General features: G+C 44.4%; 1 protein-coding gene across 1 annotated transcript in view; it reads left to right on the top strand.

Moving 5' to 3' along the window:
- Window positions 1-25,943, top strand: part of LOC310870396 (guanine nucleotide exchange factor VAV3-like) — a 63,256-nt gene that overhangs the window by 18,982 nt on the left and 18,331 nt on the right. The window contains exons 11-20 of the mRNA XM_083781599.1: window positions 3,827-3,895; window positions 4,423-4,509; window positions 5,712-5,800; window positions 6,058-6,190; window positions 16,684-16,793; window positions 18,701-18,802; window positions 19,207-19,298; window positions 21,443-21,465; window positions 22,353-22,392; window positions 25,180-25,310. Of these exons, the coding sequence (XP_083637725.1) occupies window positions 3,827-3,895; window positions 4,423-4,509; window positions 5,712-5,800; window positions 6,058-6,190; window positions 16,684-16,793; window positions 18,701-18,802; window positions 19,207-19,298; window positions 21,443-21,465; window positions 22,353-22,392; window positions 25,180-25,310 (876 nt within the window). The remainder of the gene's footprint in view (window positions 1-3,826; window positions 3,896-4,422; window positions 4,510-5,711; window positions 5,801-6,057; window positions 6,191-16,683; window positions 16,794-18,700; window positions 18,803-19,206; window positions 19,299-21,442; window positions 21,466-22,352; window positions 22,393-25,179; window positions 25,311-25,943) is intronic.

Here is a 25,943-nt window from a genome sequence, read left to right as displayed (position 1 = left end):
TAGCTCCATTTTATTTTTTGCATAAATCAATGCTATTGAACACCCTTTACATCTTTGGTTAAAAGAATATTGAACCTTTATTTATTTGTCAGACAAATAAATAAAGATAACTCACAAATAGATTTAACCAATATTTATTATAGAATCAGAATACAAGTGTGCATATAATATATTATCTTGGCGTTCGGCTCTGCTGCAATTTTCTCCCTGCTCGGCACAATTAAACACCATCATTAAACATAAAGAGCAGGGAGATAGATATACAATAACAACCCCCTGATGGTGTTGTTCAGAGAACAGTTTTAGAAGACATTTTGCGGAATCGGCCTCAGGTCTTAATGGGTTAAACATTCATAGGTACTATTACACACCCAGGAGGCGTTATCCAGGATACGTGTTATGTCACTCCTCTCTAGTGTTAACATGCACTGCTATTTTGTTATTGACCTTTTCTAACAGCCGTTTGTCATGTCATGCTCAGAATGACCACATGAGGGCGACATCCTCCATGTTTTGCTCCGTTCACCAACTCAGTGTCACTGCAAAAAAAAAGTCCAAGTCCAAGTGACTCTTGTCGAGCCATTTAATCTTAAATATAATCCTAATCTTAATCTTGTCAAATTCTAAATATTTGTTGACATATGTGCCTATTTTTTTAAACAAAATGTATACTGTATGTTATTTTTTGTTATTCTTATAACAGTGCAGTCCTGAGGAGGAAGGATGATCTCTCTCTCTCTCTCTCTCTCTCTCTCTCTCTCTCTCTCTCTTTCTCTCTCTCTCTCTCTCTCTCTCTTGAAAATAAGAATTCACACTTTTCAATATTTTGAACGAGCATAGGACTAAGAAATCATAATATGTGATATATATATATTTTTTTATTGCTGGGTATTAACTAAATATTTTCATTCTGTTTTCCAAGAAGTGAATGTGATATTGTTTATTGATGTTTTTGGTGTCTCATAATCCCGGCTCTTATGACAAGTCACGGAAATAAAGATGCATTCGCACACACGCACGCACACACGCACGCACACACACAGAGAGAGAGAGACCGACAGAAATAGAGACACAGCTCAGAAAGACCAGAAACCAGGCCCAGTCCACTGCTGATAACAGATGTTGCAAGAGAAATAAGCATCAAGATCTATGAAAACAAGCCCAAAAGAAGAAACTATAGGCCACATGAGCACTTTGTTTAAACATTTTCTATGTGCGAGTCAGTGCGACCTGTTGTGAGCTTGTAGGTCTGCCTTTTCAAAAGAAAATCTTGAAAAGTGAAGCATTTATAATGGCTATGTACATGCAACGTTTTTTCAACGAGAAAAGAGCAGTCGAAGCCTAATCAATAAATGCACCATATAATCGAGAACCGTTCGCCCCACTGACTTCAAATTAGACACCCGTTCCACACCCCCACAGGGAGTGCAGGGCCTGGTGTCGAGTCGGTCAGACCCACGGTTGTCCAGAACCACCACAAAAGGCCTCTGCCCGGGCTCTGGAATGGGCCCCCTGCCCGAGCTCCATATATGGAGCTGGCCTGTTCTGACATCACAACACTCCATATTTGGGCATGCCTGACATCACAACACTCCATATTTGGGCATGCCTGACACAGAACTCCGTATATAGGAATAAAGGGACACAGACAGATGGGTGGAACGGGTACTCTGACACGGGTACAACGGGTATTGCATAGCCGGGTGGGGCATGGATCTACAACTTCCATTGTTACCGACTTGGTGCTCTACAGCCAGGCCTAGTTAACTTATCATCTGAGAAGATGGCCGTGGCCTGCATATAGTCAATAGAGGAACCTGATTGTTCATTTTCAATTTAGGCATTTAGCAGACGCTCTTAATCCAGAGTGATTTACAGTAAGCATGAACAACACATGGTATAATAAAGCAATTACATATTTTCTTTTAATCAACAATCATATATAGCTATGAACCTAACATCCATCTAACAGTAGAATATCTGTACGATAAAACTATGAGTATATACACTATAGAGTGCTATGTCTACATAAAATGCTATCTAAATTACATAAATTGAGTCTTTGCATACGCCTGTAAGGTTGTCGAGGCTAGGGCAAGTGCTACGGCTAAGATGGAATCTGAAGAGGTGGGCTTTCAGACTAGGGCGGAAGATTGGGAGTGAGTCTGCAGTTCTGATTGCAATGGGAAGTTCATTCCATAGTTACAATTTACAATTTAAAGGCTCTATACCTCTCATTTTATACTCTTGGAGATTCTAGAAGCCACAAGCGTAGGCCCGCATTCTGGGATGGCAGTATACTAGTAATAGGGTACAATGATGAGCTCTTTAAATATGATGGTATTATGCCTGTCTGCTGGACCATTAAGGGCTTTATAGACGAGTACAATGATATTAAATTATATTCTATACTTCACAGGGAGTCAGTGGAGTGCAACTAAGCATCCCTAATCCGGTGTTATTCGTTTAGTGTTATAAAGCCACATAAAAAATCATGTTATCCCCCTTTTCTGTTGGATGGATAGAATGATCAAACCTTGTGTCTCCTGCATGGGAAACCAAATACCCCCCCTGGCCAAAAGGTTGACATTTCTTAACCACATGAATCCTATACCATCCTAATCCTGGCCATGTCATAATAGGCGAACAACGACATAGCCGATCTACAAGCTCTACGAGCTCGATCTACAAGCTCACAATGTGTTGCTTTGCACCTTGTGAACTTGTAGAGTGGGCAACTAAGCATCCACCCATGGGAGACCCGGGGCAACTAAGCATCCACCCATGGGAGACCCGGGGCAACTAAGCATCCACCCATGGGAGACCCGGGGCAACTAAGCATCCACCCATGGGGGACCCGGGGCAACTAAGCATCCACCCATGGGAGACCCGGGGCAACTAAGCATCCACCCATGGGGGACCCGGGGCAACTAAGCATCCACCCATGGGAGACCCGGGGCAACTAAGTATCCACCCATGGGAGACCCGGGGCAACTAAGTATCCACCCATGGGGGACCCGGGGCAACTAAGTATCCACCCATGGGGGACCCGGGGCAACTAAGCATCCACCCATGGGAGACCCGGGGCAACTAAGTATCCACCCATGGGAGACCCGGGGCAACTAAGTATCCACCCATGGGGGACCCGGGGCAACTAAGTATCCACCCATGGGGGACCCGGGGCAACTAAGCATCCACCCATGGGAGACCCGGGGCAACTAAGTATCCACCCATGGGAGACCCGGGGCAACTAAGTATCCACCCATGGGGGACCCGGGGCAACTAAGTATCCACCCATGGGGGACCCGGGGCAACTAAGTATCCACCCATGGGGGACCCGGGGCAACTAAGCATCCACCCATGGGAGACCCGGGGCAACTAAGCATCCACCCATGGGAGACCCGGGGCAACTAAGTATCCACCCATGGGGGACCCGGGGCAACTAAGTATCCACCCATGGGGGACCCGGGGCAACTAAGCATCCACCCATGGGGGACCCGGGGCAACTAAGTATCCACCCATGGGAGACCCGGGGCAACTAAGCATCCACCCATGGGAGACCCGGGGCAACTAAGTATCCACCCATGGGAGACCCGGGGCAACTAAGTATCCACCCATGGGGGACCCGGGGCAACTAAGCATCCACCCATGGGAGACCCGGGGCAACTAAGCATCCACCCATGGGAGACCCGGGGCAACTAAGTATCCACCCATGGGAGACCCGGGGCAATTGACGGTTATTGATTTTTTTTATTTGCTTAGTTTGACCCAAATGACAGCAGTACCAACTGCTGTTCCACTCTCATCATTTCTTCTCCTATAACAGGAGCTCGTCAAACACACTCTCGACGACGCAGATAAGAGCAACTTGAAGACGGCGCTGGATGCCATGAAGGTACGGTATAAGTGCTGTGTTTATAGTAAATGGAGGGCAATCGTTGCTATTTTGGCGTGTTCACAAGGAATCACAAGGAAGGAGAGGTCTGCCTGTCTGGTTCTGAGCTGCGTGTGCTGTGATTGGATAACCATGCATTTCTCACTTCTACTCTCAGTGGGTGTGAAGTGAGGAGAGAAAAATAAACATGCACTTGCACATGCATACTTTGCACCTGTCACCGTGTCACAGTGGCCCCTTCCTGCCTCAAAACATTTTAACGTTTTGTATAGTGTCCAAAAAATGCCATAGCCAATGTTGGGAAATCAAAGTTCAAATCAAAAGTTGGCTAAATACTGTTCTGTCTCAGCTGTGCATGTGCAGCAGTTATATCTGGTTGGACCATATAATGTAACCTAATTCTGATCAGTGTTTGGGTCTATTGTATTGCGCCTAATAATTCAAATGTGTGTGTGTGTGTGTGTGTGTGTGTGTGTGTGTGTGTGTGTGTGTGTGTGTGCATGCGTGCGTGCGTGCCCGTGAACCAGGACCTTGCTCAATATGTTAACGAAGTCAAAAGAGACAACGAGACACTAAGGGAGATTGACCAATACCAGCGCTCAATTGAAAACCTGGTAAAACCCATGCTTGAATGACTTTCGTAACTGTTTGCTCTCTTGTTTATGTTATATTGAGGCGATGTAAAACATTTCTTATTTTCTTGTTTTTCTGTCGTGTGGGCCAGTTAGTTTCTTTGTTCTTCTGTGCATGTGGATGTGGGTCAGCAGACTCTCAGTCTTAATGAAGACGAATTGACTTGATCTGACTTTGTTTACAGAGAGTGCGCAGAACATTACGAGCAGCTGTTGGCTGTTCCACAGTTGTGGAAAATTGGACTAAGTATATTTACTTAAGTGCTGTACAATGTTGAGGTATTTGTACTTGTACTTTCCAATTTCCAATACTCTTACTCCACTACATCTCAGAGGCAAATATTGTACTTTTTAACTCCACTACAATTATATGAAAAATGTAGTTAGGCCTACTAGTTCATAGATTCATAGATTTTGATTATTATTTCAAAACATACATTAACACTTCAGCCCTATATACATTTCGGACATTTGAAAATAGACAATCTACAAGTTCACAATGCGTCACATCTGCTATTTTCAAAAGTTTTGTATTCATTGGAAAACATCTGAAATGGTACATTCTGCACAATAAGTACTTTTACTTTTGGTACTTTAAGTAGGCAAAATGTTCATGCCAATACTTATTTTACTCAAGTACATTTTGAATTCCGGACTTTCACTTGTAACGGAGTATTTCTACATGGCAGTATTGGTACTTTTTCCACCACTGCCAGTAGAACAGCCATCCTTTTAACAGTGTTGCCTGAGGACCAGGCGCTGTCCGTGGTGCTGAACTTGTCCTGTGGAAATGCTCAACATACCTTAATGGCGGTCAAATATTGTGACTCCACAGTACATTTAAGCAGTAGAAAGTTGCTGAGAAAAGTCACAGCGTTCTGAAATATACTAGTTTTGCTTAATCTTGGTATAGTCACACTACTTAATTGGTTCTACTAGTCCTTACCCGTTCTGAATATATGAAAATGATGTTGGCCAGATGGGGCAGTAGAGAGTACTCTCTACTGCCCCATCTGGCGGAGTCAGGTTAATATAAGGAGGTGTAGGCTACAGACAGAAGGACGGACAGACAGACAGAATGACTGATAGACATTTTTCGGTGCATTTATAGATAGATAGATAGCAGCCTACTGTATGTTGCATTTTTTAATACTAACCACAAACTCCCCGTTCTCTGCTTTCAGAAAGAGCCCCTGATTACCTACGGTCGGCCGAAAGGGGATGGAGAGGTACGCGTGGTCTCCATCAACCTTGACAAGAAGAAACAGGATAGGTGAGATGCATTCCTCTTTTAATAGTGATGAGTGGCTCGCTGCTTGTGAGCTGGACCGGGCCATCTGATACAGTACTGCTTGGGATGACCCACCAGTTTATGCAATATGTAACCCCTTCATCCAACATTAGATATCAGTCATCTGCCACAATCATATAGTACAACAAAGCGTAATTTATGTAATTCTGTCACTTAAAATAACTATTTTCGGAGTGGACCAGGGAGAATGTTTTTCGCTAACTAATAGTGTATTGCAGGCACATTTTCTTGTTTGACGTGGCTGTCATTGTATGCAAGAGAAGGGGAGACATCTACGAGTTGAAAGACATCCTTCACTTCAACGTCTATAAGATCACCAACAACCCCACCTCCGACAAAGAGGGCAGAAAGGTCAGTGGTCAACACGTTCATTCTAAGATTGACCCCACCAACGTGGGGTCGAGGACACCCCTGAGGTCCTTGAGGTGGTGCCATGGGGTCCCCAGGCAAAAGTATTAATAGTGTAGGAATCAACTGGGCCCTTATGGGGTTCCATTTGATCCGAGGCCTGATGCATATCGAACTGGAGGTCCCTGAAATTAAAAGGTTTGAGAATCACTGTGTTAGAGAAGGTTAGAAATCATTTAATTATATGGCCCTTAGAATAACATTTGCCTCACCAGTATGAGCAAACATTTTTAAACCAAACATGTGTAGTGTAGAAAGTGACGGGTGTCATAATACACTGCAAATCATGTAGCGCTAATGGAACGCTGAGGGTTATGCACTCTTAGTTAGATGAATACTGCAGGATTCTGCCGTATGGTGTGCAGTGATAAAAGACATGACTGGAGGGAGCCACTCCAAGCTTTGAGTCTACCGTGCTGACATGTCCTTGAGCAATCATTGAATTCAAAGCTCCTACAGTAGCAGCACTGCTCTAGCCTGGATCCAGCCCAAATACCCTCTGATACTCTCTGAGTGGTCTGATAATCAGGCTAGCACTGCTCTGTGAAGTCTATCAAGTTTACCTCTATGTATACACAGTCTCACCGACACACATTTGACCCATTAACACCTGAGGCCAATTCTAAAAATGTCTTCTAAATCCTAAATGTTTTCGGAAAAACATATGCTGCTAAGACCTTACCCTCTCCCCAAAAAGGCATGTATTTGACCCCCATCTCAAAATATTTTGTTCCAGGGTGCCCCAGAGGAGAAGATATGTGTTAAAAATTCCAAATGTTTCAACATTTTCCCAAAAATGTAGATATTTTTCAAATCATTAAAAAAACTCAAAACAAATGTACAAGCTTGCAGCGTGCTGTTTGCTTGTATATCTACTATTTTTGAATGGCCAACGCAAACATCTAAAATGACATGCCTTCCCCTGCTTCTTCCGTGAACTCAGTCACTCAGTCAGGTGAGGAAACCCCCCCCCCCCCCCAGAGAGAGACAAGAAAAGGAGAGGGTGAGTGGGTGACAGGGAGAGCAAGGAGGAAAATAATTATCAAACAAAAGATATCTACATATTTACACATGGCATATCCAGCTGGTACAGCATGTACATGAGGTTAGACATAAGGTGAATGAACATAGCAGGAGGTATGTGCAAGGTATTTGGCATTAAGCCATTCAAACCACAAAAGCATCTGTGTAACCACTTCAACCATTGTATTATACTTTGGCTATTCAAAATCATGAACATTTGTGCAAATATTTGAATATAAATTTGATTTTGAATAGATTTATTTTGAAGTGAACATTTTTAACTCAAATCTTTTCTTCTGAGGGTCCCTGGAACAAAATATATTGAGATATTGGTGGTATAGGTACATATATAATTTTGGGGGTACTTGACATGAAAATATAGCAACATACGTTTTTCAGAAAACTGGTAGGACTTAGACGACCTCTTTAGAATTGCCTCAGGTCTTAATGCCTTAATGTGCAGAAAAAGAGTATCAGCACATGGTATGAGATTAAAGGTGCCCGTAAACTAAAAAGAGAGCCCTTGAAGGCCCTAGCTTGTAGAGCACAGAGCAGACATGTCCCGTCCTCTATCCCTGGGAACAGCCAGGATCACTGTCTATTGTTGACCTGTGGGGTGGCTGAAGAAAATTACAATCACTCCCTATGGGGATTGAGACCATATGAAATAACACTAGTATATGGCCGGACCGTGTTTGAAATGCTGGAAGGCTTGTATTTTACTGGGATGGGACAGAGGCTGTGCGAGCTCATCCAAACTGAACAATTCTGTGGGCACGAAACTCGAGCTACAGGACACGAGCTACAGATGTGCCATTCCAACTCTTCCAGCTTTCCTGATCTTCACGGTTTTATGAAAATGCATGCATGTTTTCCCTGCAGGTTTTATTCACTACAAAATAAACTAATACAAAAAAAGACAGAACCTGACAGAACCTGATTACAATTGTATTTTTAATGACTTAATTCAAATGAATTATGTTTTTCTTTGAATTGAAAAGATAATGGCATATTTAAATTTGTTGTATTTTTCTGATTTAAGGTTTATTTAACTTTAAAAAGCGACCAACCATGCACATTGATAAACACGAGAGAACATAGATGCACCATGTGAATGTGCCAGATGTAGCCCGGCTTTTCATCTGAAGTCCCTGGGCAGGTTGATGGATGAAGAAACATAAAAGAAAGAGCACATTATGCACAGACAAAATGAGTAAAACTATGCTAACATTAAAATGCATTATAGGCAGCATAACAGCAATCCAGCATTCAAACATAGGAATATCACTCTGCAGGATACCCCATAAAGTGTGGGATGCATCTACATAATATGATGTATCATATAATATATGACAGGACAACATTATTTCTCAGTGAAGTCAATAAATTCCTCCCATGTTCCACTGTTCTTGACAGACCTCGCAAAGCTGCACTATACTGTATGTGCTACTATATTTTCCCTCTACCCCGGATTTGTGCTAGTGCTGAAATGTACATACCCTGAAGAAGGCAATTTGTTTGTCGAATCGTTGGTAACCCAATATTTTTGGTATCTGTGCAACCTCTCCTTTCTATTTGTCTGCCATGGTCAGCACCTCCCTACTTTTGGTGTGCGCTCCTACCTTTTTGTTTGCTTTCAGCTTTGAGTGCTGAAATGTTTACCATTGGGATTGGGCTAATAAAGCCTGCCTGTTTGCTTAGGCTATAAATTGAATCTTGACCATCATGTCTGTGTCTAGGTGAGACATGACCTTTGACACGGTCTCTCAATAGAAGAGCAGGGAGATCGCCCCTATGGAGAACACTGCTGTGTAGGACATGAGGAGGGTTCTAGAGGTTCTAGTAGGTGGCTTCATCCATACTGTCTGCTGCAGAGTCCTCTCCATTGTCAAAGTATGACATGATATAGTCCGTCTGCTCCTCCAGCTCCCCGTCTCCTTCGTCTTCTAGATCCTCCTCCTCTGCCTGCTCCCCATTATCCTCATCTGCAGCGGTTTCCATCTCTTCTTTCTTCTCCCGAGACTCCAGTTGGGAAAGAACCTCCTCCTCGTTTGCCACGATGGATTTCTTAAGCGCTGGACCTACCAGAGCTTTTCCCAGAGTGACTCGAGGTGGACCTACCAGAGCTTTTCCCAGAGAGGTTCTCACTTTGATGCGGAGCTCCTTGGGAAACCGGCTCCAGTCTGGCCTCCATTCCACGGTGCTGCCTCTGGGCTCGTCTCGCCGGTGTCTGTCAGAATACTTCTCCACGTCTGTCCTTGGTGCGGCTACTTTGATGTAGAAGGGGAGGTTCTTGCAGGCAGCTCTCAGCTCCTGCTTCAGGTCAGACATGTACCCCACATCCAGCCCTGTGTGCAACGGGACCGGCTGGGCTGTCAGGGGAGGGTACCGGGGTGGAGGCTCCATGGCGCTTGGAGGTACTTCTCCTCTACCGATGCCCAAGGCCTCCTGCAGGTTGATTAATGTGTTGGCTCTGCCACCTCGTCCAGCCATGCTGCCGATCCCAAATTAAACCAAACGCCTTGTCTCGGCTATGAATGGTAATCGATAATCTATAATAGAACTATGATCACATCACTGTGACTGGTCTACCGGTGGCCCTTTATGGACTGGACTTGCCCAACAGATATGGATGGGACATGCTGTCAGCGCAAATCAGTGTTGCTAGTCAACAGTTATGTCCATATGTGGACATGGCTGACATCACAGTTTGCAAATCGGTTTGTGTACAAACCAGAGCTTGATCAGAGAGAGAGACAGGGAAATAAATAAAGCTCAATTTGAAATGAATTGAATATGCTGTATTTTTCTTTTTTTTCCGACTGCAGGTCGCAATTACTAGGAAATTGTGCATTTCCCGTCAGTCATTCATTCAGTCAGTCAGTTGGTTGTTTGGTTGGTTGGTCGGTCACCCTAGTGACATCACGTGACATCATCAGGGATGGAGATCCCGATGTCATCAATATTAAGCCCAAAACTCAAGAACCTCAAAAATGGAGTTAGGTTTCCTCCCGACAGCAACAATATGTTGATCCGATCCCCCATGCCAGGCGGATGCGTTCAGACCTGAACATATACTGTATATTCGCCTCGGTTCGCCCCGTTTGTACCATGGCAGGTCGTGCCGCGCCCGTTTGCACAATTCTCGTCTTTGCATTGACTTTGTATGTAATCGTGCCGCTCTAACCATCCAAGTCTGAACGCACCTTTAGGCGTATAGCCTACATCATATAACATTACATATAAAACTGTACATGTAGAGTGGCACAGTGCTTGACCGGCTTACTGAGTGCAGTGTTGCACTTATTGAGTCAGCTGATAACTCATCTAAGCTGATATCTTCATTGGTGAGCAATTTGCTTTTCATATCAGCAAACTCATACCCTGGTGTATGTTGGACGTCAGCAAAGCCAGGATTGTTTGTGACGCTGCGCTGTTGATCTACGTCTTCAGCAACTGGCGTGGGATTAAGATACACATCCCCTGAAAGTAGAGGGTGACAACTTTAAGTATCTAATTTAGAAAGTTTCCACAACATTTTAGTGTTATTTATTATGTCTTTATATTGAGCTTGCCTGGGTGTGTTAAACTATACTGAATTCGCAAGCACCACAACATATATCAGTGCAGTAATCTTCTAATGAATCAGATTGGTTTTGATTACATTGATTACATTATAGTAGGAACTGTAGGAACGATTTTGAAAACTGATACGAAAAGGTTGGTTATTAATAGGATAGGCTACATCCCATAGCCCGAAAGGACGATTGTGTTGTGATTGCCTAGAGTGGTTTGTTGTTAGGCCAACCGGCCGAGCCGACCAATTAATTTACTGTCACTCAGACCATGTCTTTTGCAAAATACTGTATGGCTGACCTTGCGATTCAGCCAAAATAAACAAAAATAATACACATTTTTAAATAATATATTTTTCTTTCCTACTGAAACAAATGAGGCCGTCTCATTTGTCTGATTTATACCTTTATTCTGTGGCAGGGTCATCAGGGTCATGCTCTCCTTTGTTCTCTAACCCAGGGTCAAGTTCTCCTTTATTCTGTGGCAGGGTCATCAGGGTCATGTTCTCCTTTATTCTGTGGCAGGGTCATGCTCTCCTTTATTCTCTAACCCAGGGTCATGCTCTCCTTTATTCTCGCGGGGAAACCGGCAAAGTTGATTATAAAACCCCTGCTATAGGCTGTACTTTTCCTCCGCTGTGTGGATTTTTAAACAACAAAGCTTGTCTTTGCCCTACGGGTGCATTTTGCCAGACAGCGTGGTGGTGCTGCAGTAGACTTGTTGATGCCTTGTTGATGTATCGTCACAGATGGTGCCTTCTCACTCCAATGCTGATTGCTAATGTAAGACTGACAGCTTGCCAGGGAGGGACCGCTCGCTCGCTCTCTGGTGCTTTCTTCTCTTTTGTGAGCATATTGTGCATTGTGTTTGCTGCATGTATGGTGACATGTTTATGTTGGAGCACGTGTCGTTCTGTCTGTGTGCCCCTGTCATCGCGTGTGATGTGATTTGCTGGGTGTGCGCGTGCGTGCGTGCAGTGGTGGAAAAAGTACTCACATTTGTACTTAGTATGTTAAAGTATCAATACTGCAAAGGTCTTGTATGTAAAGAGTAAAAAGTACAGTATATGCCTCTAAGATGTATAGTGGAGTAGAAGTTAATGTATTGGAAACTGGTGTCTCTCTGTGTGTGTGTGTGTGCGTGTGTGTGTGCGTGTGCGTGTGCGTGTGCGTGTGTGTGTGAGTGACTGTGCATGCGTGCATGTCATGCCTATAGACCAGGTCACTGACATAATGTCTGATACAACCATACAATCATGTCTTGACGTTTTAATGGAACAAAAACAGTGTTCTAATGCGATGGCCATGTTTGGCTCTGACATCATTCTCCGTTATCTCCAGCCTAGCCAATTACTGTAACTCAATAGATATATCTGCATATGCACGAGAGACAGATTACACAGTATGTGCACGCACACACGCACGCACACACACGCGCACGCACGCACGCACGCGCACACACACTGCACTGATGAAAACACACTAGAAAGGGAGCCCGCATTTATGCACGGACCTGCAAGTGGATACAGATAGTTGATCACTAATGCACGACCACTGAAAACACACCATCGCGCACACACACACACACACACACACATGCACGCACGCACGAGCGTGCGCGCATGCACACTGCAGAAGTAGGATGGTGATTCTACAGTACTTACTGTATGTCCAACACACGCACGCAAGCACGTGCACACAAACATATACACGCGCATGCAGCCGTGCACACGCGCACACACGCACCCACGCACGCACACACACACACACGCACACACACACACACACACACACACACACACACACACACACACACAGACAGAGATGCTAAGGGGGATGCTAATGTCAGGTGATGAATGCACTGGGTCCTTCAAGGCTGCTTATGGCCATATATCATGCTGTACTAAATGAAACTTCAGACTGTGTGTGCACCGAGAGCACCGCCCTCAGTCATCAATGATTTAATGGCGAGCAGGGCTCTCAAACACTCAGGACCATGTGAGTGCAAGCCAATCATTACCCAGCAGGGGTAAATATCTACCAACTCAAAGTGTTGGTATCGTCACTGTCCGCCTGGAAATCTAAACCAAAAAATGGAAATGAAAAAACAAAAATAAATAAATCAGGAAATGGAACAAAGGAACCTGTGTTCCAATGTAGTTATTATTTAGCTCTTTTTCATATTTCTTTGTGGCTCCAACGTGTGGCTTTGTGTGTGGGTCCCCCGTGTGTAGGCCCCCCTCATTTTCAGACGAAGCCAGCGACATGAAGATACAAAGATACATCCAACGTTTGTAGCTGCTGCAAAAGCTACAAAAAAGTGGAGCTAGTTTCAACTTCAGATACAAAGATACAACGCTACAGATGTGCTGTGTATTGTATCTTTTGTAGCTTGCCTGCAGTGTGAATGCAGCATTAATCTTTCTACTGTTACTCCTTTTTCTCCCTTCCTCAATGAACTTGCTTGGCCTGATCAACCATGGCTGCACAACAACTATGCTTTCATCTTCTTTGTTAGGTGGCTGTTCCTGATCTGCGTTGTTCAGAGTAGGCCGGCTCTTGTACTCTGATTCTCATGGCATCCACATTTGTTGACACCAAGTCACTATGGTTTCCGACATTGCTAATCAGAGTACGTAGTGGCTGATCTGATCGAGTCATGGACCTCCATATTTGGGCAAGATTTACCCAGAACTTGGGCATGGCTGACTCATAGTGACATAAGTGATGATGCAATTGTCCATTGTCAGAGTACTCGTTAAACCTGTCTTAACGTTGTATTCATCTGCCTGCATGTCCCTTTTATGCCCATATGTGGATATTTCTATCTGTCCATATATGGAGGTCCTTGATATTAATATTCAGATGTCAGTATCAGTATGCCCATATATGGGCATTCCCAGTTGAGTCTGTTGGAATGCCCAATCAAGATGACGGTGCTGTGGAAGAAAGAAACCACAGTCTCCATACAATTTACAATTTAGGCATTTAGCAGACGCTCTTAATCCAGAGCGACTTACAATAATCAAGAACAAAAGCATGGGAATACATCACAAAAGCATTTATCATAAAACATGCGTAAGCTAAGAAAGTAACAGTGGAATATCTATATTATGAGACTATACATATAAACTATATATATATACTACTATGCTATACATATGTACTATGGCGTGCTATGACTATATACAATGCAATTATAGTGCCGTCTACATAACATGCTATAAGTCTATATCAGATGCTATCTAAGTCTACAGAAGTGCTATCTAAGGGGGTAGGGTAAGTGCTATGGGCCATGATGGAGTCTAAAAAGGTGGGTTTTCAGACTACGGCGGAAGATTGGGAGTGATGCTGCAGTTCTGACTGCAATGGGAAGTGCATTCCACAGTTTTGGAGCCAGAAGGGAGAAGAGTTTGGGACGTGTGGAGCGTTGTCCCAGGCGTTTTTAGTGAGGGTACTTCCAGCTTCCCTGCGTTGGCTGATCTGAGTGCGCGGGAGGGTTTGTAGGGTTCAATCATACTTGCAAGATATGGGGGAGCCATACCTTTGGTTGCCTTGAATGCCAGCATCAGAGTTTTGTATTCTGTGCGGGCAGCGACCGGGAGCCAGTGGAGGGAGCGGAGCAGGGGGGAGACATGTGAAAATTTTGGCTGGTTGAAGACCAAGCGAGCTGCGGCATTTTGGATCAGCTGGAGAGGCTTAAGTGCACATGCTGGTAAGCCAGTAAGGAGGGAGTTACAGTAGTCGAGTTTTGACAAGACTGTTGTCTGGATTAGGAGCTGGGCTGATTCCTGGGTGAGGAACGGTCTAATTCGTCGTATATTATAGAGTGTGAACCTACAGGATCGAGTGACAGCTGTGATGTGAGCTTTGAACGAGAGCTGACTGTCCAGGACAACACCGAGGTTCCTGGCTGTTTGGACAGACGTTACCAGGGCGTTGTCTACGGAGATAGTTAGCTCCCGCATAGGGCAGGACTTAGCTGGGAAGAAGAGAAGCTCAGTCTTGTCTGGGTTCAGCTTGAGGTGATTGGAGGACATCCACTGTGAGATGTCAGCCAGGCATGCAGTGATGCGCTCTTCCACCTGAGTGGCAGAGGGGGGGAAGGATAGAAACAGTTGTGTGTCATCGGCGTAGCAGTGATAGGATATATTGTGAGCAGAGATGATAGTGCCAAGGGATTTAGTGTACAGTGAGAAAAGGAGAGGACCAAGTACAGATCCCTGTGGGACCCCAGTTTGGAGGGTTCGGGGGGATGATAACAGCCCTTTCCAGGAAACCTGGTAGGTCCGGTCGGAGAGGTAGGAGGAGAACCACTTTAGTGCCGTTCCACCGATTCCTAGGTCCGCTAGGGTGTCTAGGAGCAGCTGGTGGTTCACTGTGTCAAATGCTGCCGATAGGTCTAGGAGAATCAGTACTGCAGAGTGGGAAGCAGCTTGGGCAGCATGCAGTGCTTCTGTGACTGCCAGCAGGGCAGTTTCTGTGGAGTGGGCCTTCTTGAATCCGGACTGGTTGGGATCCAGCAGATTGTTCTGTGAGAGATGGAGAGAGAGCTGGTTGGAGACAACACGTTCAATGGTTTTAGAAATAAATGAAAGGAGTGATACCGGTCTGTAGTTCTTGACGTCTGAGGGGTCAAGGGTTGGTTTCTTAAGGAGTGGTGTTACTCTGGCTGACTTGAGGGCAGATGGGACGCAGCCTGAGTGATGGGCAGGGAGTTTACCCCTAGAAGAAACCACAGTCTCCATAGTGGTGGGCAGGGAGTTTACCCCTAGAAGAAACCACAGTCTCCATATAGTGGTGGGCAGGGAGTTTACCCCTAGAAGAAACCACAGTCTCCATAGTGATGGGCAGGGAGTTTACCCCTAGAAGAAACCACAGTCTCCATAGTGGTGGGCAGGGAGTTTACCCCTAGAAGAAACCACAGTCTCTATAGTGATGGGCAGGGAGTTTACCCCTAGAAGAAACCACAGTCTCCATAGTGGTGGGCAGGGAGTTTACCCCTAGAAGAAACCACAGTCTCCATAGTGGTGGGCAGGGAGTTTACCCCTAGAAGAAACCACAGTCTCCATAGTGGTGGGCAGGGAGTTTACCCCTAGAAGAAACCACAGTCTCCATAGTGATGGGCAGGGAGTTTACCCCTAGAAGAAACCACAGTCTCCATAGTGGTGGGCAGGGAGTTTACCCCTAGAAGAAACCACAGTCTCCATAGTGGTGGGCAGGGAGTTTACCCCTAGAAGAAACCACAGTCTCCATAGTGATGGGCAGGGAGTTTACCCCTAGAAGAAACCACAGTCTCCATAGTGGTGGGCAGGGAGTTTACCCCTAGAAGAAACCACAGTCTCCATAGTGATGGGCAGGGAGTTTACCCCTAGCCACAAACTTCCTAGAGAACGAGCAGACATTGAACATACATATTTTCAGTACTAATTCCATATAAACATACATTTGCATGTGCTCCGGATAATTTCAGAAGTCCAGTTTCTTGACAGCTCTTCTCCTCACCATTTAATGTACGGTATGCAAAAAACAAAACATTAAACATTACACACCAAACATTAAACTGCATCAATAGTAGGGGTGCAATTGTATATCCCATATGCCTACACCTGAAAACCTGTGATGTGACAATAAAGTTGATTCTGACTGGTTGCTGTTTCTTGGTTGTCCATAACACAATAACAATGTTTTTCAGTTGCTTTGTATTGATATTCAGTGTATTAAATTATGTTATTATTCTTTAAATCATTTGAAACATGGTGCAGTATACTGACTGGGCATTATGTTTTTAAATACTTTAGCAAATTCAACATAAACAACCATTGCGTTCTTCCACAGTGGTGCTACGGGTTCAACCTGACACATCGCCAGGGGCAGTCCGGGTTCGAGCTCTTTTTCAAGACGCAGGAGCTGAAGAAGAAATGGCTGGACCAGTTTGAGATGGCCATGTGAGTCCACACAGCACAGATCATCCATCCACTGACCTTCACTCAGTGTTGTTTGTGTATTTTTGTGTTTTTCTCATGTGACTCCTCGTGGTAGGATTCCTATTTGTGTGGAAGCTTTCGTGTGTATGTGGTTGTGCTGTGAGAGATATTGACTTTGATGTGCAGTGTTTGATGAGCTCTCAACTGTAGCACTCACACTGTGAATTGGCGTACGCACGCATGCATGCACGCACACACGCACACACGCACACACGCACGTACGCACGCACACACGCACACACACACGCATGCACGCACGCACACACGCACATCTACAAGATCACAAGTCGTTGCACTGCGACCGTATGACGCATTGAGAGCTTTGCACATTGAGAGCTTGCACATAATACAAATCATGTATAACTCCACCATAAAACAATCATTTATCTTTTATATCTCAAATTTTAATGCATTTTTGGGGACATTTGGCCCTCACAAGTATAGTCATAGAAGCAGAAATGTGCACACATAGACATTGAAGGGGCTTCATCCCCTGCCCTTTTACCCGTCTGTAAAAGGTTCCTTCTGCAGACCATGAATGCAGCTTGTTACTATGGGAAATTAATGAATTGCCTTTTGAATTCCTTTTCTGATCTCTCATGAACATTGCCTTCTGTGTAGAAATCCATGCTGCACGCCCCAACTCCAGTAAATTATACTTAGTTGAGCTCACAGCGTGTTGCGTGACTTATCCTCTGTATGTCCCACATGCATCATAAGTAGTTGTGCGCACTGCACGCGCGCATACACACACACACACACACACACACACACACACACACACACACACACACACACACACACACACACACACACACACACACACACCACACACACCACACAAACGGAAAACAAAAGTCATTCATTCGCGAATAGACTACAAAGCATTCTCTGTCTGTTGTTTCAATTTGATGTCTCACTTGGTTTTCAAATCAGAGGCTTTTGGGTGGTACATTTTTTTCATTGCGTTGTGTCGCTGGGAGGTTGGCCCTGTGAGACATCATCTTTTTCATATTGTTTTGATATTGAGGTGTGTGCCTATACATCGCTGCCTCTGCATTCTTGGATTGATCCGACAAATGTCTCTTTTGCTCATTTTTGGGGGAGGAGTGGGTGGGGGGCTAGGCCCTACAGTATATGAGACCACTGATACTTATACATACTTGTTGCAGATACGTGGTTCTGGTTGTGGTTCTGGTAACATACTTGTTGCAGATACGTGGTTCTGGTTGTGGTTGCGATCTTGTTTTGTGAAACAACACTAGAAGAGCGGACCCCCTTTAAGACAGACACGGCAGTGGTTCAGGGGTAGAGCGGCCGAATGGGAACCGTGTGGTTCCCAGTTCGATCCCGGGCTCCCCCAGAATTAGTGTCGATGTGTCCTTGAGCAAGAGGCTGAACCCCTAATTGCTCACGGTGAGCCGGTTGGTGCCTTGCATGGTTTCCACAGCGGTGTATGAATGTGTGTGTGAATGGGTGAATGGATGCACAATTGATTTAATTTGCTTTGGATAAAAGTGCTATATAAAGGCTGCACCATTTTGCATTTACAGACAAATGTACAGTAACCTTTGAAAGAGAAGTGGGGTTCTCATTAGAGAGTCAATCACAGCGACGTTCAGTTAAAGTAGATGTGACTGGTGTGCCAGACATGGGGGAGGGGTGTCACTAGCTTTTATTCTTATTTCAAAGGCATCCTCCTTTCACAGGTTCACATGCCGTCTCACACGGCCACATTTTATTTGACTTTGGCAGTGTGGATCACACATGCATTACGTAACTGTGTTCTGTGTGTTAAAACGGGGTTATGAAAACCTCTTTCATCTGTCTGTCTCTGTCTGTCGTTCTTTCTTACCTTTTGCTCTCAGTTCAAATGTCCAACCAGAGAATGCCAGCAGTAACTCGCACCAGTTCAAGATGCACACCTTTGAGAGAATCACTTCATGTAGCTTCTGCCGCCTGTTGCTCAGGTGAGACTTTTATACTCTTGTGTTTAGAACGATGGTCTGTTAAGTCTTATTACTCTTCTCAGTAACATACAATGGAGTTTATATATATATCATACAATTACATTAATCATGATTAATCACCATTCGAGCTATGTCCAAAATATGCCATGTTTTTCTGTATATTATACTACCATACTACCAGTGTGGTAGGATGGTGTCTCTCTGTTAACATATTTGTTATCTAATTCATTTCACAATTTAATTAACTTAATATATTATATTAGGGCTGTCAATTCAATTTTGACAGCCCTAATATAATATATATTATTTGTTATTACTATTACTATTACTGTAAGTCAATGTGAGTTGTTTCAGTCAAAACAAAAACCCTAAAAACTAAAATTCCCGTTGTCTGTGTGTGTTAGGGGCATCTTCAATCAGGGATATCTGTGTATGAAATGTGATGTGGGGGCTCACAAAGAATGCCTGGGCCGACTGGGAGTCTGTGGGAGAACAGGTACAGAGATGTTGTATATTTCATTCTGTGGTGCACAGTTCATCACTGTGTGTGTGTGTGTGTGTGTGTGTGTGTGTGTGTGTGTGTGTGTGTGTGTGCGTGTGCGCGTGCGTGTGCGCGTGCATGTTTGTGTTATTCCACAGCAATCTCGCAAACCGTCAGACCCACTGCATGCACCTTTATTGTTAATTTGCCTTCAAAACGATGGCTGGCTTCAAATCGAAGAAAAATAGAGGCAGGAAGAAAATAAGGCTTGCATGACAGACACGTTATAGAAGTTGCAGACCTCCATCATCAATGATGAACAGAGATCCACAGGGAAGCAGCATGGTTATTAGCCTGTGTTGTTACATACAAATGTGCACTCTCAGAGTTATGGGGGTCCATGCAATTTTTAAGTTTTAGAACCACTGCACACGAAATGGAACAGAGCCTTAAATCAAATCGTCGGTAACCAGGCGCGCAGCTACGGGTGGGCTGGACCACACATTGATTTAAAAAAATAAATCAGTTTTATCTTCACCCAGCTTGCTACAGTTCAAAGTTTAACTTTATGTGTCAACAATACCAATTAAACCAAAATCCAACACAGCAGCTACAGTCAGAGTAGGGGTGAGGGTAAAGATGTTAAAAACTGTGATCTGTACAAACTAAAAGTGCAAAATGGCTCAAGTGCAAACAGCATTGTCATAGGTCTAATACATATACAGTACTGTAGTCCGGGCCATGTAATGTTCAGTTTGTGTGTGTGTGATGTTCAGATGATCAGATGGGGGGGGCGATGTCCCTAAACAAAAAAATATCACCGGCGAGTATTTTGCATGAACTAGGTGAATAATCAGCCTCATTTCAAATAAAAATGTCATCTCTTTATCGTGGTTCACGTTCTTTGTGAATACAGTGTGAAAGAATATAATTTCAGGAAAATGAATCACATTGCGGGGAGGGGGGGGGGGGGGGGGGAATTCCCCTGTTGTGTAATATTATTAGGATCTTAAGACACTACTCACAAAGAAGAATACCGTCTGCACACACTGGTGATGCTGAAGTTTTATTGCTTGTTTGCTCGCCTGGTTTAACAGCCTATCTATAGTATATAAGAACAAACTGTATAGCCAAATTAGGATCTGTGCTAAAATTGTTGGTAGGCCTGTTGAGGTCGTGTTACATTCATTTAAAGAAGCCCAGACCAAGACCATGCTTAGACTAGCGAAGAGCATCTCCTCTGACCCCTTACATGTTTTAAATGATGAATATCAACTGTTGCACTCCAGGAGGCGGTTTAGAGTCATAAGAAAAACAGGCTAAAGAACTATTTTGTACACCAGTCTATTCTAAACCAAAATCGGTAAACCAAGAGGATATGTTCTATTGTTCTTGTTCCTGTCTGCTTCTGTGATTAGTGTCCTGTAATGTATCTTTTGTAATGTATTGTGTATGTCTTGTCTGCTTCTTGAACGGTGATGTCATGGATGCAAAACAAATTTCAGTGAAAGCTGACAATAAAGTCGATACGATATATCGTATCGTATCGTCAATCTTATTGAGTCTTCATCAGGACATACTTATGGATGAAGATCGAATAAGATCGAAACGTTGACGAGCAATACAAGTTCAGAGGAGCACTTTCAGCATCACCAGTGTGCAGACTCTTCTTCTTCTTGATATTTCTGTTTGTGCCACATGTGCGTGCACTGCCTTCTTCATACAGTTAAATGCAACCTTACTGTACATTATGTCCTTGCACTCTCCGACGCCTGTACTCCCTAGATTCTTAACATACGAACCAGAAGACAGGCTATTACGTGTGTAGTTATTTCTGCCCGTATAACCTTGTGTCAACCCTTAGCCTTGTGTCTCCTGCCTGGCACTTTAGTTCAGCTACATTGCCCTCCCTGACTAACTAGACACCTAACGACAGCTCAGTGTCACACAGGCCTGCCTCCTCAACTGAAGCACCGTATGGGTCGCTCCTCCGGCAGGTCTTTATGCATTCCAACCCATTATGAGGAGGGTGTGGCCAGCGTGTGTGTGTGTGTGTGTGTGTGTGTGTGTGTGTGTGTGTGTGTGTGCGCTAGGGTGTATAGTCACGGGGCTGATCTGGTATTCACACTGTGTCTGCATGTATATCTCCTCTCCTGCAGAACCAGCCACAACCAGGCCACAGGTAGGAGGACCGTGCACCCAGTGCACCGAGGCTCAGCCTTGACTCTCTACCCAGCACAGCTCCTGTCATTAGCATTAGTAACACAGCATGCTTCAGAGGCAGCACTTGGTCCAACACGTTCACAATGAGCATGCATGCATTCATGCATTCATTCATGCATTCATGCATTCATTCATTCATTCATTCATTCATTAATGTGTTATAGAATGAATGTGTTCATAGGGCATCAGAAACTATTGACATTGTGAAAAAATATATATAATAATAATAATAATAATTAAAACAAACATTACATTAAACAAAACACGTTTTAGATATTGCAGCTTTTTCCATCAATCATTTAGAACAAATTCCAGCCATGTTTCGGGTGTTTTTAGAGGGGAAAATACAGTAACTACGGGTCTATAACACCATTGTGCTCAATCAATACCCATCAATTCGGACAAATGTTCATGATCAACATTGTATTTACAACCTGTGGGCTGGTTCTCCATTTCCCTGAAAATGGCCCACCGTTTTGGTGGGACATAATATTTGGTGCAGAGACTATAGGTGAATAAAAGAGCAAGACATGTTTAAGAGTGATATTGTTCTTTGGCATGGCTCTTGATGCAAAATAAAATCTCTCTTCTTCTTCTTCTCTCTCCCTCTGTGTCACTCTATCTCATAATATGCCCCTCCACCCTCCTCTCTCTCTCTCTCTCTCTCTCTCTCTCTCTCTCTCTCTCTCTCTCTCTCTCTCTCTCTCTCTCTCTCTCTCTCTCTCTCTCTCTCTCTCTCTCTCTCTCTCTCTCTCTCTCTCTCTCTCTCTCTCTCTCTCTCTCTCTCTCTCTCTCTCTCTCTCTCTCTCTCTCTCTCTCTCTCTCTCTCTCCATCCCACCGACCAGCCACAGAGGGGTACCATGACACAGAGGCAAGCAGACCCAGGTCAGTGCATCGCTTTGTGAAACCCACTCTGCTTCTATAGCCGGTCACTTTTCATCTCAGCTCCGAGGCTGAATAACTGTGGGGGCGGGCTCAGGCTGTAGTCAGATATATAGGCCTGCGTGAGATTTGGTGGCGGATAGACAAAGATAAAAGCTATCCCTCTGAGTTATCATGTGACCACCCTTTTGGCTTTGTGATCTAATATTTCCTCTGCTTATTTATTTTTCTCTTTTTCTCCACATGATCAGAATTGATGCGCATCTATCCTGCTTGTGATTCTAGGCACTTGCCTATTCAAAGAGGGAAAAAGAAACACAGATATTCCATGATACATATTCAATCAAATACATATGGAGTAGGCCTATGTACTTGAATTTACAAAAATGAGAGTGATATTGATTGAATGATTGAATGATTGAATGATTGATTGATTGATTGAATACTTTATGAACATGCTTAATAACAGTACAGGTATAGTCAAAGGTTATGCTAAAATGACGCCTGCTTCAGACGTTATCAACCGATAATCACAAATATGCTCCTTATCAGACCATGCAATGGAGCAATATGGACATTAAACATTTCCTACATACTGCCTAGGCCAGGGGTGGGCAATTATTTTTCCCAAGGGGCGAAATGAGAAACAGAAAATATTGTTCAGGGCCGGGCGTACGTTTTATTTTCTAATTTCCATGTTAATAACCTTTCTAACCTTTCATGGGCCGGTCAGAGACAGCCGAAGGGCCGTGTAATGCCCAAGTCTGGCCTATAGAGCGCAGAAGTCCTGATGTCACTCGCTCGTCCCCTCGATTCCCCTGGTTCACGGAAGTCATTTCTCTATGGAGAATAACATGGGGTCATCTTAATATCGTCTACTATAAGCATTGTGGTCCAAAAATAAACAAGCTGTCTCTGCGTTATTGTCAGGGAGGTGTCTCTGTATCGTTTGCGACAGTCAGTCACTCATATATGATACAGTCTGTTAGGGTAGTGTTAGTACTAGTCGGACAATGCGACCAATGTCGGACAATGGCTGACAACGTCAATATGTATGTCCATACTGGCTCCATTGCATGGTCTTGATAAGGGCTGATGACGGTTATAATGGTCTGATAACATCCAAAACGCAAAAAATGATAACACAAAAACGCCCAGGGGCTTGTTTCCATTGTGGTCCTTTGTTCTAAATTCATCAGTAATGTATATAATACAGACAAGACAATACAATACAATACAAAATTCTAAACTTAACGGTCAGAAGAATCACAAGGCATATTTATAGACTAAGTAGGGGAGGGGGGCGGGGGTCAGGGGACAGCGGGATGTGTAAAGATGTCTGTAACCCAGTGTGCTAAAAGACACTTCTCACTAACACCACATGGCGTAGCGCTAAAAACCCATACTGGCACGGATATGAACTGGAGTGGGCGGATTCATTATGAGAGTTGCTGTGGGAGAAATGCCTGCAGGAAAAAAAAGAAATTGCTATTTACCAACCTCTTAGAGCCGCAGAGCTTTGCCTTTGTGATAAATCAACATCGATAAGGGGGGCTTATGAGAGTCAGTTGTGCTTATTGTGTTCCAACCGGCGTCCGGCGACGGGACGTGCAATATTCCAGTCATCTGGGGTCACTGTCAACTCTAATAGCGTCCTCAGGGATGGTTTCCAGGGCAGGGATGGCTGGGGGCTGTGCTAGCGCCGGGAGACTAAGCGGCTGTGTCTGCTTATATGGCAGCGGCTTTTAGTCTTAGTAACAGTGGGACGTTGTGTGTGTGTGTGTGTTTGTGTGTGTGTGTGTGTGTGTGTGTGTGTGTGTGTGTGTGTGTGTGTGTGTGTGTGTGTGTGTGTGTGTGTGTGTGTGTGTGTGTGTGTGTGTGTGTGTGTGTGCGCGCATGTGCGTGTGCGTGTGCGTGTGCGTGTGTGTGTGTGTGTGTGTATGTGTGTGTGTGTGTGTGTGTGTGTGTGTGTGTGTGTGTGTGTGCGCGCATGTGCGTGTGCGTGTGCGTGTGTGTGTGTGTGTGTGTGTGTGTGTGTGTGTGTGTGTGCAACTGACAATGCTATATTTGCTATAAGGATGCACTGGACATTTACAACTGCACAGGAAGAAGACTGCATGGTGAAGACTTGTTAGTGCTTTAGGGAGAGTGCCATTCTGACAAACCACAGTATTCGGTTATACAGTATCAGAATACTGTAGGAAAGTTCTCCAATATACTGTACATCTTGAACACTTTAAACCTGGTATTAGGCATCATCATAGCTGAAACCTTGTGATCTAACTTGCAAAACTAAGCAAAAAATAGCAGATCTACTGTACATGCTCACAGCTTATATACTGTACAAGTAAGACGCGCAAACGCGGGGAAGCGAATGCAGCTCGTGTGTGTGTGTGGTTGTTTGTGTGTGGTTGTGTGTGTGTGTGTGTGTGTGTGTGTGTGTGTGTGTGTGTGTGTGTGTGTGTGCTACAGCTGCGCCCTGTGTGTGTGTGTGTGTGTGTGTGTGTGTGTGTGTGTGTGCTACAGCTGCGCCCTCTGGTGGCGGGCGGGTGGTGTCACAGCAGGACAGACAGACAGACATGATCTGCAGGGTCTCATAGTTAGTGCTCATTGCGTTCGCAATAAAGTTCATCCCCCCCCACACCCCATTGTCTTGACATTATGCCTTTGACCCTTATGGCTCCTATACTCAGTTATCGAGGGATTTCAGTTGATTTATACCGTTGCACTTGTGAGTCACTCTGCCTCAAATTGTGTGAAATGTAAATGTGTGTATTCCCTGTCGGCCAGGATTACCCAGAATGCTCGTGATCAGAGACTACTGCGGCGTGCCCTGCCCCCAGTGCGGACCCCCTCTGAGCGTTCACACAGGCGAAGTCATTGAACTGATGAATGCAGACCTACACAGCTCCTGGTGGCAGGTATACGTGTGTGTGTGTGTGTGTGTGTGTGTGTGTGTGTGTGTGTGTGTGTGTGTGTGTGTGTGTGTGTGTGTGTGTGTGTGTGTGTGTGTGTGTGTGTGTGTGTGTGTGTGTGTGTGTCTATGGGGGGGGGGGTCTGTGGCAGTGTGTGTGCATGTTATCCTCTCACTCCTGTGTTTTGTATTACTAATATTTTGATTTGATAAAAAGCAGATATGCAGAAATTCAAGTCAATAGGCTACTTCATCGTTTGACAAAAAGCCTTAATGGTATTCATATACTATTACGCAAAAAAGTATTTTGCAATTATTAGTTTTTTACATTTTGCCAATAATTATATCTCTAAAATAGGGAAGCCTGGTTGAAAGGGTTGAAGGGGGTTAAAACACACATGCACGAAGCATGAACGAACGCACGCACCCGCACACACACACACACACACACACACACACACACACACACACACACACACACACACACACACACACACACACACACACACACACACACACTAGCGACAGGACGTCACAACGTGGCTTCCGTTGACAATGTGTAATCGCCTGATAATTGCGGCTCTTACACTTGTTTATGAGCCACAGATGGCGACTGTTGCCATTGTTTATCCCACCGAGT

The sequence above is a fragment of the Protomyctophum parallelum genome, assembly GCF_964188405.1.
Source record: "Protomyctophum parallelum genome assembly, chromosome: 14".
Taxonomy (NCBI): Eukaryota; Metazoa; Chordata; class Actinopteri; order Myctophiformes; family Myctophidae; genus Protomyctophum; species Protomyctophum parallelum.
The sequence above is the reverse complement of the archived record's forward strand: the minus strand, read 5'-3'. Positions and strand labels throughout refer to the sequence as shown.